General features: G+C 45.3%; 1 protein-coding gene across 5 annotated transcripts in view; it reads right to left on the reverse strand.

Moving 5' to 3' along the window:
• The window catches only part of ZNF131 (zinc finger protein 131), a 30003-nt gene extending 12705 nt beyond the window's left edge, over positions 1–17298 (reverse strand). The window contains exons 1-5 of one of the 5 annotated variants that reach the window (XM_075589005.1): positions 17169–17256; positions 14243–14454; positions 13737–13875; positions 8369–8470; positions 4657–4801 (exon numbers count right to left, since the gene is read on the reverse strand). In XM_075589005.1, the coding sequence (XP_075445120.1) occupies positions 4657–4801; positions 8369–8470; positions 13737–13860 (371 nt within the window). In that variant the 5' untranslated portion in view covers positions 13861–13875; positions 14243–14454; positions 17169–17256. Of the gene's footprint in view, positions 1–4656; positions 4802–8368; positions 8471–13736; positions 13876–14242; positions 14455–16308; positions 16937–17168 lie in introns of those variants that run through there. The other 4 variants (XM_075589000.1, XM_075589012.1, XM_075589002.1 and 1 more) reach the window with 4 other exon arrangements.
• Positions 17299–17668: the final 370 nt, after the last annotated feature.

Consider the following 17668-nt stretch of genomic DNA (forward strand, 5'->3'; position numbering starts at 1 on the left):
ACCAAACTGTACCCCCTGGGACTAGGCCAAAAAAATGTAGCCAAGACCTATGTATTACCCCTTCGAAGCCATAAGTACATGCATTGTGCATGACTTCATGGCCACTAAGGTAACCAAGGGGTTAATACAAATACCCTAACGACCCTACTACTAATTGTATGTCATAGCGATACAAGGGGCTAAACCGCTTCTCCCCTCCGACCAATAATCCAGGGCCAATGGCATATTTGTAATTCAAAGCCATCCGTTTGTGTCCAACGTTGGATCGTCAATTTGACCCGATGCCCTTGTTCCTCAGTTGATGGAAGAAGATTCTTTGGCGAGTATTTATTTTGTATCTTGAAAGCTGTGTTCTTTCTTCAAGCCCAGGATGTTGCCTCTTCACGAATGTACTGTCTTCTTATATGTCCAAAGCCTTATATAGGGCATAGGACATCACAGAAAGGCAGAGAGGAAATCACATGGTAGATCAGCCATCCTGATTGATTGCTGTACCATGCCCCATACAAGGCTTGTGACGACTCAGAAAACTGGAAGTTCGTGAAGAGGCAACATTCTGGGCTTGAAGAAAGAATGAGAAAGAACACAGCTTTCAAGAAAAGATAGAAAATAAAACACTCACCGAAGAATTTTCTGCCATCAACTGAGGAACTAGGACTTCGGGTCAAGTTGAGGATCCAAAGTCGTACACCACAGATGGCTTTGGATTACAAATAGGCCATCGGGTCTGGATTTATTTATCTGTTTGGCTTTGGATTAATTTTATTTGTTATTATATGCTAAAGCTGTAAAATTCCGGGCATTATTGAAATCCCTGCTCTCTGATTGGATAATGCCCGGAATTTTAACCAATCAGTAATGTCTGGAATTTTTGGCTGCTTGCAAAGTGTTTATTTCCAAAGTGTTTATTTCCAGCCAATCAGCTTTCAGAACAGCTCTGAGACAGGGCAGGGGATTGGTCGGGAGGAAGGAACAGCTCTGAGACAGGGCAGGTGATTGGTCAGGAAGAAGCAGCAGGCTGTGACTCCTCCCCCTCCCTCCGTAAACAGACCCGGCAGACTTAATTGAGAGAAGGGAGAGAGAGTGTAAAGTAAGTGTGCCTGCAGTGTGTGTATAGCTGCAGTGTGTATAGCTGCAGTTTGTGTGTGTGTATGTGTGTGTAGCTGCAGAGTGTGTGTGTGTGTGTGTGTGTGTGTGTGTAGCTGCAGTGTGTGTGTGTGTGTAGCTGCATAGTGTGTGTGTGTAGCTGCAGTTGGTATATGTGTGTGTATGTATGTAGCTGCAGTGTTTGTAGAGCTGCAGCGTGTGTATGTGTGTATGTGTGTAGCAGCAGAGTTTGGATGTAGCTACAGAGTGTGTGTGTGTGTGTGTGTGTGTGTGTGTGTGTGTGTGTACACAGAAGGGACGGCAGTGTGTGGATATAGATAGTTGCAGTGTAAGCGTATATAGGAGGCGCAAAAGTCAATCCGCGCTCATGCTTCCTAGAAGAAATCTTGTAGTAGATCCACTCTCCCCTCTTGCTGCTGCTGTGATGTGGAGGCGCCCCTCCTCCACTGCTAACTTCCGTGGGAATACTCCGACGCCAGAAGGTAATGAAAGAGACACAGAAGCGCACCAAGGGTTAAGAGGATGTATTAAGCATTAAGTAAAATAAAACATAAAAACTTACACATCATAATAAAATTCCAGTAGCGGTCAGTACATGGGTGGGGAATCCAGGAGGTTGTGTAGGCACCGGAGGTGTTGCCTGGTCTTTGCAGTTCAGTCCCGCGCGCTGGGGCTGACTTGCCCGGCAGTGCTCAGGTCTTTCTTCCGGGTTGCGGCTGATTCAGGTTTTTTCCCCACCTCTGTTTTTCCTCCCCCCCCCCCTCTTTCTTCCCCCCTCACCCCCCCCCTATTCTCCCCATTCTTTCTTTCTTCCTTCTTCCTTTCCCTTCCCTTTCTATTCTCTCCCCCCCCTTTCCTCTCCCCCCCCCTCCCCTTTATGCCTTTTTCCTTTTCTTCCCAGGTATTTTCTGTTTTCTATCACTTATTCTTACTATTATATATGTTTATTATGGTATTTATTCTGTTGCTTAGTGATTTTAGTAACCTATAATTACGCATGTTTCTAACAACTATGGGGATAGCCTCTAGCAGCATGATATTCCAACACTGCTTCTAATTGACCCTCATTTGGTATCTTAGTGTTGTGGATCATCAAATGATCTAGCAATTATTCTATTCTCCTGGGTAAGTGTTCACAAACACTTCCAGCTTGTTAGATACAGGCATACCCCGGTTTAAGGACACTCACTTTAAGTACACTCGCGAGTAAGTACATCTCGCTCAATAGGCAAACGGCAGTTCACGCATGCGCCTGTCAGCATGTCCTGAACAGCAATACCGGCTCCCTACCTGTACCGAAGCTGTGCGCAAGCAGGGAAGCTATAGAGCCTGTTACACATGCGTTATTTACATCAGTTATGCACGTATATGACGATTGCAGTACAGTACATGCATCGATAAGTGGGAAAAAGGTAGTGCTTCACTTTAAGTACATTTTCGCTTTACATACATGCTCCGGTCCCAATGCGTACGTTAATGCGGGGTATGCCTGTACCTAACACCTTTAGTATATCTAATGTTTACATAGAGGTATTTAATTAATTATTTTATTGGCCAATTGGATTGAAGTGTCTGCATAAAAGGCCCCCCCATAGGTGTCTCTATACTGCCTGATGAAGCACGAACTAGTGTGAAACGCGTTGCGGAGTGAATACAGTAATTGTTGGTGTCCAGATGTTTGGTTGCACCACTCCCAGTCTCCAACGAAACTTTGAACTGTTTTGAGCTGTTTTTACCTGCTCGAGTGGGACGTGGAACATACAGGCAACCGGAGGACAGCTCAATCCGGGTCCTGCATCAGCCGCAACCCGGAAGAAAGACCTGAGCACTGCCGGGCAAGTCAGCCCCAGCGCGCGGGACTTAACTGCAAAGACCAGGCAACACCTCCTGTGCCTACACAACCTCCTTGATTCCCCACCCATGTACTGACCGCTACTGGAATTTTATTATGATGTGTAAGTTTTTATGTTTTATTTTACTTAATGCTTAATACATCCTCTTAACCCTTGGTGTGCTTCTGTGTCTCTTTCAGTATATAGGAGGCGCTTTAATGTATTTACCATTTTTTTAAATAAAAATCTATATAACTATACAAAAGTGTTTATGAAAAAGCCCACATCTAGCCTATAATAGTAATAATCCCCTCAGAACAGGGCATTATTGGCCAGTAATGTCCTGTTCTTCTGGGATTATTACTTAATTATATGGGTTTTTTTTTGCCATTAAGGTCATCTTTTTTTTTTTTAAATGGTTTGGCATCCGCCCTTTATTTGATTGTTTCCATGGGGCTTCCGCCCTCAAGCGGATGAGGACAGCCTTCATCCTGGCAGAGTTAAGTAATCCAATTGTCTTTAATGGTCAACATTGATTGCCAATGTGGCTATCAAGGCCCCCCATAGCCACAGTGACAATCAATGGATTAAAACAATTGTTTTTTTTAATGATGTGCTTGTGTTTCTTTGAATGTATTTATTTTAAAATGTATGTTGTAATGTTTTTCAAAGGACAAAAGACCCATTAGCCACATTTGGCTAATGGGGCTATTGCCCATTAGTCTAGTGGGGGGTTGGTGATTGGGGCAGATGCCTCCTGGGAGGGAGGTTAACCCCTTGTATGTCATGGCTGTAGTAGGACATTTGTATTAACCCCTTGGTTACCCAATTGGCCATAAAGGCATGCATAATGCATGCCCTAATGGCCACTATTGCTTCCAAGGGGTTAATAAACATATTTATATTGGAAAGGCAGATGCCTGGTATATATTGCACTGCAATATATACCTGGCATCTTCCTTAGCATATGACTAATACGAGCCAGCGTCACAGCCAGTTGGCGCCGGGGACGGTCTTATCCCGACGTTAGCTGGGTAACACCTCGTTAGCCATCTGCAAATGAGGGCCCTAGCGGCTGTTTTTGCATACATTTAGCTTTGTAGATACCAGTTAAACTCACGAACGTTACCTACAGTATTTAGGCAGCATCACGTTAGTAGCCCAGATTTAGCGGAGCTTTTAGGATCTGCCCCTCTGAGCTTTGAAGAAAACTGTTAATATCACGTTGACACTCTGTGGGTCTGTCCTATTAATTACAGCTCTGTATTCGCAGGCCTCTCCCTCGGAGCTCTCTGCATGTTTTGCTTGTAAATGTATACTAGGAAAGAGCTGCTTACATAGCCATCTACATTCGATCTCATTTCTTCATCTCGCAACAACATTTTAATTCATTTACCTGCATAATAGTATCACTTTAATCACTTTCATTTCATTTGCTACCAATATTGCCTGACATACAAGTGAATTAGAAACAATAACACTTCACGTTCCAGCATATCCCATAAGGTCCCCAATGATTGTTGGGTGTTACCCGCACTACTTTCGTAGGCAATTTAGCGCCAAGTGAACACTTTGAAAAATAAATACATCCAATGAGAAGAATATGGAGTATTTGGGATTGCAGTGAATATGAGGACATCTGCAGGAGAATACTTGTCCATTTAAATATCAGGCACTGTAGGCTTTGATTAATACAGACATATCTGCAGTAGAATACCTGAATTCAAGTGCTTTGATGGCCTCGTGCATTTGTAGATACTCTGCTGCTTTCCATATGTCGTTGGCTTCTTCCTCCCCTTGTACCATCAGCTTGGCTGTGTAGGTGAATTCTATCAGGTGCCGGAACGCTATGTTACTGACGCCTGGTTTTAAAAAGAAGTACAAACAGTTTAATTCACTTATATTGCATACCAAAAAAAACCAGTGTGAGGAACCAGGAGAGACACATACGCAATGGCCGAGATGCAGCGCAAAGGAACGATCTATCTATTAAGCGGCAGGCAAAGGACCCGGATGGAACATATACTCTGGTGATACACATCATAACCAATCAGTTCTTCATGAATGGACACATGATGGTGGAAGATGGTGGCGTTTTTCAGAACACATGAATTTCATCCAGAATGATTGAACAGAGCGCATTGTGGGGGTATGGGTGCTATATAATGGATTTCACAGGACTGTGTTATTATGCCACTAGATAAAGACCGCTAAGGTCGAACCATTGTGTTTTTGGCTCAATAAATTAGTTTAATCACTTCAAAATCCATTTGTGCCCTGTGTTCCTTCAGTTACTACTTGCATTGGATTGATTACAGGCCTTCGTTCAAGCACAGGAGCACTGGTAATTGTATCATTGGTTATACTATTCTTATTTGGTGTGCAGCATTTACCTTACATGCTTTCACATGACTGTGCCGGAACCCTCCTGTAAGAAGTTTGCTGTAGTCTAAAACATACACCGAGTGGGACTAGAAACTGCACCTGTCAAAGGGGCTATATTACGTTACTATACTTACAAAGTGGTGCTATTCTTAAGACACTGTCCCAGATAAAACACAAGAGGGTGCCATTTGCACCATAGCAAATAAGGTGCATGTGACAATATTATAGGCTTTAATGATATCTTTGACAAATCAAATATGACAAAATAGAGCAAACAAAAACATGGTGTATTTTTATAGTACTATAGACCAGGGGCGCTCAACCCCAGTCCTCAAGCCCATCCCAACAGGTCAGGTTTTCAGGCTATCCCTGCTTCAGCACAGGTGGCTCAATCAATTCTAAAATGGCTGCTTAACAGGATAGCTGCACTAAGGTGAGGCTCCACATCTTAAATGCTAAATTATATCACCATCCACCAGATCTGATCAGAAAACACTATAAAAAACAGCAGATTCAGTGAGAGTGGATCATCAGAAACAATTTAATACTAATATTAGTACAAACCCGAAAACCTTTTATCAACGTATGGCCTATCATCTAACTGCCGACGTAATGTGAGTTTTATTAAGATCTAGGTCCGTCAAGGAGGACAATCCCTCCTGCATTATATTATAACTCACTAAACCCAATATACAGTGGAAATATATAGCACAAACTGTAGTACTAACAGTATTATCTTCTGTTTTGATGAACAAAAACAGATATCCACCATATCACCATGGCAAGATGCCACACCGACTCCCCCTCCAAACTAATTGTCCCACCTGCCGATCACCTTCTCTCCGCCATCCTTTGAATCCCCCGCCCTCCTCACCCCCACCCAATCCCATCCTTCACAGACACCTCAAATTCATTGATCCATCATCCCTTAGCTCCTCCACCTCATCACTCCTCCCCCCACTCACATCATTTTCTTCTCTCACACTTAACTCTGCCCTATCCACCCTCAACTCTGCATTATTCTCCTCCCTTGATTCAAATCACATCACCCCACCCTGTGCGTCCCACCACAAAGCCACCTCAACCCTGGCTCACCTGCCAACTCAAAACACTCCATCTCTCCCTTCGCACGTCTGAGATATCATTGAAATCTTTCTGTTTCACATCCTCACTCGCCACCTGCCAAACCCTCCATGACCAATACACCTCCACTCTCAAATCGCAAAAACAAATATACTATAACACCCTGATCAACTCAATATCACCTCATCCATGCCAACTGTTCTCCACCCTAAACAATATGCTACAACACTCCCCATCTCTCTCGACTAAGCCACCCATCTCCCTCTCAGCCACGGACCTGTCTCCTACTCACAAAAAATTAACAACATCCATGTTCATCGTTTACCAACTCTCCCCCCCCCCCTCCGTCCCTCCTTCCCATTATCCAGTCTGGCTTCTGTACCTTACACTCTACTGAAACTGCCCTCCTCACCATCCACAACTTTCTCTCCCAAGCTCACCACTCTACACTTTCCTCCATCCTCATTGACCCTCTCTTCAGCCTTTGACACAGTCTATCACCTCACTCATCTCCACCCTCACCAACTTTGGCATCACTAACACCGCCCTCTCATCCTCTCTCCCACCGATCCAACCCCATCACATTCAACAATTCATCCTCTCCGCCCACCAGCCTCCATGTGGGAGTGCCCCAAAGCTCCGTCCTTAGTATGCTCCTCTTTTCCCTCAACACTGCCTCCCTTTTTGACCTCATTTCCTCTCATGGATTAAACGTCCTTTTTTTTGCAGATGACATCCAAATCAATTTTTTCTTCCCACTATTCTCACCTGAACTTTCCACCCATATCACTGCCTGCCTTTTTGCCATTTCCACCTGGATGTCCTCCCACTTCCAACAAATTAACCCAGCTAAGACTGAAGTTCTCTACTTGCCTGGTTCCTCTTCCCTTCCATCGTCACCATCTCCTTTCCCCCCCATCACCGTCTGCCCCCCCCATTCTGCACGCAACCTTGGAGTCATCTTTGACCCTTCCCTCCTCTTCACCCAACTCATCCCCTCCATCACTACCACCTATACAACATAAGAAATTCATCCACTCATTTTACTCTCCTCGGCCAAAATTCATCCACTCTCTCCTCGACTACTGCAACTCCCTTTTCCTCGGTCTCCCCCTCTACACCTTCATATCCCTCCTACAAATACAAAACGCTGCAGCCCCTACAATTCTCAATCTCCCCCGGTGCTCACGCTTCCCCTCTCCCTATACTACACATCCAACAACGTTCCCTCTTCAAATTCCTCACCCTGGTCTGCAAATCTCTCCATGGTCTTGCAACTCCTTACCTTTCATCACTCATCTCTCGTACACCCCTTCCTTCCCTCCATGACTGCCACAACCCTCACTCCCTCCACAGCCTCCTGTGGCTCCTCTCAATTCAGATCATTTGCCTTACTCGCCCCCCTCCACTGGAACAAGCTCCCCCACCACATTCAATATCTTCTCCATCACAATCCATAATCTCCTGTTAACCTCCTATCCCATCCCTTCCCTCACCCCACCCTCCACAACACCCATGATCTCCCCTACCCTCACCTAAACCGTACTAAAGTCTCCACTGTCAGACCCTTCACCATCCCACCGACAAGACTAAATCCAGAATCCTGACCCCCCAACCCCTGCTCACTAATTAAGCAAGCTCTCAATGCACCTAACCCATAGCCCGACCATAATGTTCCCACACGTACCCACCACAATGACATTGTAACAATTACGCTGTAATCAAATCTATATGTAACCACTCCTTTGTTTTACGAATTAATGTACTGCGACCTGGATAAGGACGCTATATAAATTAAGCCACCTGTGCTAATATCCTGAAAAGCTGACCTGGGGGAGCTTGAGGACTGGAATTGAGCATCCCTGCTCTAAAAATATGATTGCTGTCTGATCATGACTTGAACTGGATAAAAGGAGCAATTATATTACTCAAACAACATTCAGAAATTATAGAGCAAGTACCTTCTATTTCCACCAATGGTTCCTGAGTGAAGTCCTGAAAGAATTTGTAGAAGAACTGACTGCAGGCAGCAAGGACGGCCTTGTGAGCCTTGAAGTGGTGACCTACGCACAGGGGGAGAAAGGGGAGGGGTTTATAGAACTGGGATACATGGGAAATTCTACTGAAGAGGACAAAGCAAAATAACATTTACAATGAAAAAAGAAACAAGGCTTATTCATTCTCAAATAAACATTAAAAAAAGAGAGTATTTTAATTGTAGTAAATAAGTCTGCCACTGATGACACATTGTTAAACAGAAAAAGTGTGACATATGAGGAGGTTTGATGAGTTTACTAAAATGTACAACTGAAGCCGTTTGTGTCGTTTAGTAGGAAAACAATTGGTGTGCATGCACCTCTGTGCAGCAGGTGTGCGCTAGGCGCAATATATGCTATTCTACAGATTGTACAATTATACCAACATACATTCTGCAACAGAGTGTGGATTGATGACCAGAAAATTCTCAAAAGGTACTTACGGACCATGGGAGTGGAAGCAAACACTTAAAGAAACATAAATAAACACACTTCCAATTACAATTTAAGGTCGGTCCAATGACATGTATATAACAAATAACCACTGCTAGCACTATCCCTTAATTCAGGGGTCACCAAACTTTTTATGCCGTGCCCCCCTTTTCATCCATGAAATTTCTCGGGCCCCAACTCCTAATCAAAATCACATGACGTCAGCACACGTGAGCTGGTTCAGCCAATGAGGGCGAACCAGCTGATGCATCCGCCAAGCCCCCGCCACGCGTCTACAATCTCCTGCAGCCAAGTTCACAAATCGCTTGGGCTGCAAGCGTGTGCGCAGGCAGTATACTAGTATTGGATCACTGTTTATTTTATTGTTTGCTGGCATCTGGTAATATGTTTTTTTTCTGGTGCACAAAGGTAATCCATTTGTGTGTGCATTCATCAACCTCTTTGCTACCTCTCCCTTCCCTCTTCCCCCCCCCCTTTCCCTCCCTTTTTTCCTTCTCCCATTTGCTTTCTCCAGTGTCATCCACTCCTACCTATTATGTATTTCCGTTTTAAATGTTGATCAGGGATCCCCATAACCAAATTCAAGGGGGGTACTGATGGATCTCCCCTGCTGATCAATACTCCCAAGTGACCCCCCCTGACCCAAAGAATAACGCTCAGCCCCCCAAAACTCATCCTCCTCCCAAGCCCCTCAAAACTGCCATCTCTGCCTGACCTTCATCCCTCCGTTTAGCTGGGGGGGGGGGGGCTCCATGGATCTCTTCCTGGTCCTGCTGGAGCTCCCTGGTGATAGGTGATCATGAGGCAGGGGCCTGCTCCTGCGCCTCCAGGTGCTGGAAGGCCCTCCTACCAGTGGGTGTGCAGCACATTGGTCTGAAAGGGGAACCACCTCCTCCCCCCCCCCCCAGAACTTCCTTCTCCCAGCAGCAGCAGACACAGCAAAGGGTGCAGCTGCAACATCAATCACTCCACGGTGCTGGCCAGACCTGCAGCGCGTTTGATGTCACTGCGCTGGGGCGTGCTCCTCCCCTGGCCTCTTTGGAGCCATTTCTCTTCAGCCGCCGTACCTCTGCAGCCCCCGCGCACCATGATGTTAGCCGCCAGCTAGGGTGACCAGACTTTCAAAAGTAAAAACCAGGACACATCAAAAAAAAGTATTTATAACACAAATTTCATCACTTAAAAATAAATATGATATTTGACTAATCACGTTCCCATTTATGCTATATTATTAATCTCTCTCCCCCCCCCGCCACATCAGGACCTCTCTCTCGCCTCTTCCAGTCTCACTCTCCTCTCCCCCAGTTTCTCCCACTCCCCCTCCAGTGTCTCTCTATCCCTCCCCCCACTCACTCTCTCTCCCCCAGTGTCTTTCTTTCTCCCTCCTCCTAGTGTCTCTCACTCCCCGTGTCTCTCTCACGTTCCCTTCCCCCAGTGCCTCTCTCACTCCAGCCAGTGTGTCTCTTCCTCCCACCGAGTCTCTCTCTCCCTCCCCCAGTGTCTCTCTCACTCTCCCTACCCCCAGTCTATATCTCTCCCTTTAGCCAGTGTGTGTCTCTCTCTTCGCTCAGTGTCTCTCTCTCTTACCTCAGTGTCTCTCTCCCCTTCCCCCAGGGTGTCTTTCTCTCCCCCTCCCCCCAATATGTCTCTCTCCCCTTCCCCCAGGGTGTCTTTCTCTCACCCCCATGTCGCACTTTCACCCCCCTTACCATGTCTATTTCACCCTCCCTCCCCATGTCTCTTTCACCCCCCCTCCCCATGTCTTTCACCCCCTCATTTCTCTTTCACCACCCTGTGTCTTTCACCCCTCTCCCCATTTCTCTTCCACCCCCCTCCCCATGTCTCTCTTTCACCCCCTCCCACCTCACCATCTCTTTCACGCCCTCCCACCTCTCCATGTCCCTCTTTCACCCCCTCCCAATGTCTTTCACCCCCCCCACCTCTCCATGACCCCCTTTCACCCCCTCCAACATGTCTCTTTCCTCCCTCTCACCTCTCCATGTCCCTCTTTCACCCCCCTCCCCATGACACACACACACAATCTCTCACCTTAACACGCTGCATGCAGCAAGGCAAACAAAGTGCTGCATGAGCTGTGCAGCACAGCGCCACCTAATGGCTGAAGGAGAAATTGCAGCTGCCGACTGCTTTTCTCTCTGCTTCTGGCAGCCAGCACCGCCCGTCCACCCGCCCCCCTGCAGCATGTTTTGGTGTCTGCCGGCCCCCCAGGCCCCCCCCCCCCCCAGTTTGCGCACCGCTGACTTAATTGATGCTGACCAATGGCTAGCACAGATATATGCACCTAATTAGTTTCCCTAGTGTGGATGAAATAATTTCTCCAGAACAAGTCACTAATAAGGATATAGGAGATTTAAGAATATATAGTCTTCCTAAGTGTGAAAATAATTCTTCTTGATTGTTGATGTTTGATGCAGCCCCACAGAAGAGGATACCACTCGTCTTATTTGGAGAAAACTTCAGGAAGAAAAAGAATTGGAGGGCGCAATTTCAAAATTAAAATGCTTTATATGGCACTTTAAATAATTATAAACACAACACTGAAATAGTATGCAGTCACAGAAACAAATAGTTAAAAAAAAATTTTTTAATTAAATGACTGAATACAAAAATAATAAAAGGTATAATTGCCTTAAGATAGTCTCTGCTTTTCACTCAGTTAGCTGTGAGCGGGATCTCCAAATGTGTGGGCAGCGCCTTCCTTCAATATACTTATCTAATAGTGATTAAAGTCTCATTGACTTATAATAGCAAAATACACAATGTATTGGTTGTAATAAAGTTCCACTGATAGCCATATCATCCCTCTGCCCAAACACTAATTAGATGACTCAGCTAATTGATTAATTAAAACAAGTGATAATAATTTATTAATCATTATTCAAACTACATATAATAGGGCATGATGGGTGCAGACCCATCCCTGATGAAACCACATTAAGTGGAGAAACGCGTAGGAGGTAGCTGTGGCAGGCACAGATTGCAACAAGACTCTGCAATTCACTCTGTAACTGCACCGAGTAGAGATACAGTAGTAGCTGTACACATCGGTGGATCACTGAGGACACGTCACTTCCGGTCAGTGACGTCAGACCGGGAAGGAGCTGTGGGAACAAGCACCGCGCAAGACACTGGTCAGAAACCTAAGGCAACCGCAGACAGGAGCGGCAGCCACTGCGAGACAGCAGAGGTTTGTGGCACCTCAAACGGACATCTGCCAGAAGCACAGACAAAACGGAACAACCAAGCGGACACCCAGGGAAGGCGCTGCCCTCACATTTGGAGATCCAGCTCACAGCTAACTAATGAGGAGTGAAAAACTGAGACTCTCTTCAAGCAGTTTGTATAGATTGTCATGCTTAGACCAAAAGTTAAGTTAGTAGTGATCACACAGTTTGAAATACTGGAATGATAACACTGACCGAGCATAAAACTTCACATGTACATCCTGTCTTCACTAGTTGATTTTGTCATTCAAAGAAGGTATTTTTTATTCTACTATAGGACAAGAACCATGAAAATGTTCTACCGTGTGTTCCTGCAAAAGCCAACCTGAAGTGGACAACAACATCAGTGTTCCCCATACAGGTGAATTAATTAGGGGGAATGGGGAAGAGAGTCTATAGTGTTTGGAAAGGTGCCTGGGGCTAATAAATTGATAACTAACAAACAAACTTGCCGAAACAAGAACAGGGCCCCCTAAACTAGCACTCTTTCAGTAGAATTATGACTCAGTTAAAATGTAACCTTTATTGGGTAAGTAGTTAAAATAAATGGGACGAAACTAAACATACAGAAAAAAAATGGACGTGAACATAGTTAATAATGGGGAATATATGTGTGCCACAGTTGCAGGTACAGACCCCTAGTAGACTGGGTTATGGTTCAGCAACCACTTTATTGAGACCAATATGTACTGGAATGGATCAATAGGTATGTTTCCAGATGTCCCATAAATCTTCACTTGCACCAAACTTGGGTGCACAGATAGCGAATATATATGCAGCTGTGTGTTAGAGCGCCTATTTATACACAGTATAGTTGGCTATTGGTATTAACCCTTAATAGACAGGGTCAAGTTATACCTGGCAGAGATGTATTGCCTATATTGGTGAACCTGCCTATTAGCTTTAGACAGTCTGCTAATGAATGGATGCAGACCGAAGCGGACAAAATTCACTGGTACCAGAACATAGATGCAGAGGTAGTGAATATACATTACTGTTTATTGTGGCACCTACTTATATACAGTATATTGGGCTGCCGGTATTAACCTAGTAGGCAGGACCAAAAGATAGTGGGATAGGATGTACTGCCTAGATTGACAAACCTGCTCCTCATACAGTGATAGCAGGGAAGCTCTGGGTGTGTGACTTCAGCATTAGTGCGTGTCCCTGTGTTGTCAGGGAGATGCAGGGACTTCCAGGAAGCATTTTTCTGCTGGATAATGGAGGGGAAGGAAAGGGAGGAGGGCAGCCAGCTCCCAAATGTAATGAAAAGGGAACATGAATACAATACAAATATTACACATATAACCAAACAACTGTAACAGAAGGCTATTCTATGACTGTAAACCATTTCAATCAATGTTCTTGCAGGGGACTATCTGGCTTAGGCTCTCCTTTTATTAAATATTTCTTTTAAATCAGTTCTGAAGCAAAGCAGCAGTAGGAACGTTCTGTTGGATATAAGTTTTCCAAAGCAATCCAACTCCAATAAATTCAATATTTGCAAATTCCCATTTTATAACCCATCTCTGCCAAAAGCTACGCAAACCCCCTGGAAGCAAAGTGTAGGAGTAGGGTTGGAGAGGGAAACATACCATCCACAATCAACGTGATGTCAGTAAACTTATCGAGCTCCCGCTGCTCATTCAGCCTGTCCAACATGACTTTATAGTGGTCTGGGAACTCCTGGATGCAGCCCATCGTCTCCTCAGCTTCCATACCGAAACAGTTTGTCTGAAAGATCAATGGACATGCGGGTCAAAATAAATGTATAGAAAATGTTAATCAAGGCGCTAAATTTGTGTAATTGAATTATATATAGTGATATAATGTGAAATATTTTGCTGCCTAAGTGAAGTGGAGGATCTCACACCTCCATAAAAATGTGCTAGAAGGGAAAAAGACACTCGGGCGCATACATATCACTGATGAAATCTAGAAGTATTATGGTATGCCATCATACCCCTGATGAAGCCAACCTTTGGTGAAACGCGTAGAGTGGGACACCTGCAACCTGTGAGCACCCATACTGCATTACTCACACACACCTGTCTGTTTATGTTTGGTGCCAAATGGGAATGCCGAGGAGAAAGCATTCTACCTGCCTGCCGTGCCGGTGTGAGACATGTGACGGATCGGAGTGGATCCTGATGTGAAGACTGGGTCTTCAGTATACGAACAATTCAGTTGAAGTCGGAGCAGAGGAATAACGGAGTATGGAGAGGTAATCAGAAGCTGCAAGGATTTTGAGGACTGGATACAACGCCAAAGAAAAGGTAACTAGCACAGACGGACGCTGCAGCCGCAAGAGATCTACAGGCATAGGAAGCAGACTCGAATTCAAAATCGGACAGAAACCAATGGTGGAGGGCCGCGTCATTACCGAGAGGAGTCCGTGAGTGAAAACTCTGCACACACGGTTACCGGCATAAGTACCTACAAAATATCCAATCAATCAATCACCATAGCTATTGGTAGAGAACTATTCTACACATCATAGCATATCTATATATTTTGGGTGAAAGTACTCCAATATTTCTAACTGAATAAACATCTTTAAGAAGACAATACACAGAAAACCCCAGGTTACCAGGATACAACCATATCTGGCGCAAACAATTCACACAGACTAACATATGTCCCTCTGGACAAAAAGGGACTTATACACAGAGAGGTGTTCACTGTGTTCAATACCAACACAAATTGTAATCCAATCTTGGAGATACTGCTGGAGTTGGCCAGCTTAGCAGTACAGAGGGTACAAAGTTTTTTCAGACCCAGTCCACTTTTTGGACATATTTGTCTTGTTATTTTTTATAATACATATTATGCGGGTTTGATTAAGCTTAATCAAGTTACAGGGTTCCTTCCAGATGTAATACACTAACATATAAGGACTTTTTTTCTTTGTGCTTATTTTAGTATATTTTAATAAATGTTATTTGTTTTAATATTAGCATAATACTTCTAGATTTCATCAGTGATATTTAAGCGTCCGCGTGTCTTTTTCCCTTCTATCAAAATACATTTATACAGAATAGAAACATGGCAGAGTGGATTACAAAGGAGCAACTTGAATGGTAATTTAAACCCAAAATGTTTTTTTATACCATAATGGAAAAGCTTAAGGATGGAGCACGGGATTATCTTTCCTTGTAGTGCAGAAAGCCACATAGGATCGAATGATCCTGTAATGGCGCACATGTTATTCAGCTGCATGGCCTGCTGTACTACAAGTATGGACAGCAAGCCACATCAGCTAGGTGCTCTATCCATACTGCAACCAATGGTATAAGGGACAAGTCTGCAAGGGTGATTGGGAGGTGGAATGATTGGTAGAGGACCAATTAGGAAGTGATGGTAGGATCAGAGAATGAGCACTAACTCACACATTGCATTGCAATATATCAGACGTATATTCTATATGCCCTACCATGATCTGTATGTTTGACAATGCTATTGTTCATACAATTTGATGATCATTCCTTCTTTCACTGCCAGAGGTGCCTGCAACTCATTGGTCTCTCTGGCAGACAAGGGTTAATGACTTTCATTGTACCCCCAAGATAGCTTATTGTTAAAAAAAATAAAATGATATATATATTAAATGAAAATATTACTGTATGCTCATTTGCATGTCTTAGACAGGTCTGCATCCCTGCCTTTCACCATTATCCCCCAGCACACAGTGCTTCCACTGCAGCAAGGGATTCTGGGAAATGACATGCAAATGAGCACACTGCCACCTTTTGCTTCAAAACCATATAACATGGTCCCCTATAAGCTTATGCTTGCTGCATTTCACAGCTTTTGAGCACAGCCTGGGTTAAGATGCATAGCCAGTAAACCCACGCAGACAGCTGTTTTGACCTTATACACACATATGCTAGCAAAACAGATTGCCAAGGTGGTTGACAAGACTGGCCAGGAATTAACCGAGTAGCCTCTCACACAGTGATGTCCCCCTGTACTTTATATTCCCAACTCCCTTTCCCTTTAATTCATAAATGCCTTGGATTAGGACCTTGCAGACCTACTGCACCAGTGTGTTAAACGTCAAGTGTCTGGCGGACAGATGTCAGAATTGAATGGGGCTCCACTTTTATTTCAATCGAGCTGGCAGCACGATCACCGCATACAAAAATGAACAGAAAGTGTCTGGCGTACCAGGGCCTTACCAGGTACATCATACGGGGCACTGTAAATTACGGTCTTGCCTCACAGCCCATTCTACTGAACCAGATCAATGCATTCCAGACGGGGGAGGGGGGTAGGGGTGAGGGGGGGGGTAGGGGTGAGGGGGGCGGGTATAAGGGCTGGGAAAGCAAAGCCCCAATATAGTGGTGAATATTGATAATGATAGGATGGAGTGGGCTGTACTATTCTTGAGACAGATTTGGGTACACCAATACATAATGCATGCCACGTGCATTTTAGTTGAAGCATAAAACCCCTCACTAGGCATCTCTGTCTAACTCCAACCCCTGCACCGGGCTCTCCCCCACTGTGCGTCTCAAGTGACCCATGAGAATAACTGGTTGTCACGTGACTGCTTTTAACGCTCACTACCGAAGGCGTCACAAGCCCCAACGCCCTTCTCGCTCCCTATTGGCTGCCCCCCCTGTACATCACACCACGCTCCTGGCCAATCGCGGCCCCGGTCTTCCATCGCCAGCTGACGGACCGGAAGGCCTAGTCTATCCACACCCCACGCCCCCTCACAAGGGGGAGCCAGGGGCCCATAGTGGCACATTGAGGCGCCCTCGACTGGCATCTTCAGGCGCCCTTGAGTGGCGCCGATATGTAACCGTCACTTGTTGTGACGTCATCCAAGGAGCCGCCGCTCACCTCCCCCAATGACAGTCCCAGGCGCTCGCCGCCAGCCGTTATTACGTCATCAAATCGCGCATTATGTCTCCCATCCTGCCCCCTGAAACCAACGGGCAGCGTTACCCGCGCATGTGAGGGGAAACGGCCTCTCCCCGGCAACAGCGCCCCGGCCCCTCCCCAGCTGCCCGCTCATTTACCGGCTGCAGTGAGACCCGCGGCCTGCGCCTCCTCCCGTCTGTCGATGGCTGTGGGAAAAGGGCGGGCGCTAACAGCAGCATCTCTACTCGGAATCCCGGCGGCCCCCGCGCGGCGGGAACTGACGTCACCGGCGACCTCTGACCTCGGGCGGGGAAGTGTGTGTGTGTGTGTGTGTGTGTGTGTGTGTGTGTGTGTGTGTGTGTGTGTGTGTGTGTGTGTGTGTGTGTGTGTGTGTGTGTGTGTGTGTGTGTGTGTGTGTGTGTGTGTGTGACACACTTTCCCTTTTTTTTTTATTAATATGTAAGTAAAACGCACTTTTAAAAAAAAAATATTCAGAGGTTTTTTTAAAACTACTTTAGTGAGGGATATCTGAATGTGCATTTCTTTAGAGCGGGTACGTGTTTCCACAATGTTGATTTGATTCAACTTTCTTCTCCAACTGGGCAAATAAATCCATGTTCGTATTGAATTTTCTTTATATATTATTAAATTGTCACAG

Source organism: Ascaphus truei, chromosome 1 (genome assembly GCF_040206685.1).
Source record: "Ascaphus truei isolate aAscTru1 chromosome 1, aAscTru1.hap1, whole genome shotgun sequence".
Lineage (NCBI taxonomy): Eukaryota > Metazoa > Chordata > Amphibia > Anura > Ascaphidae > Ascaphus > Ascaphus truei.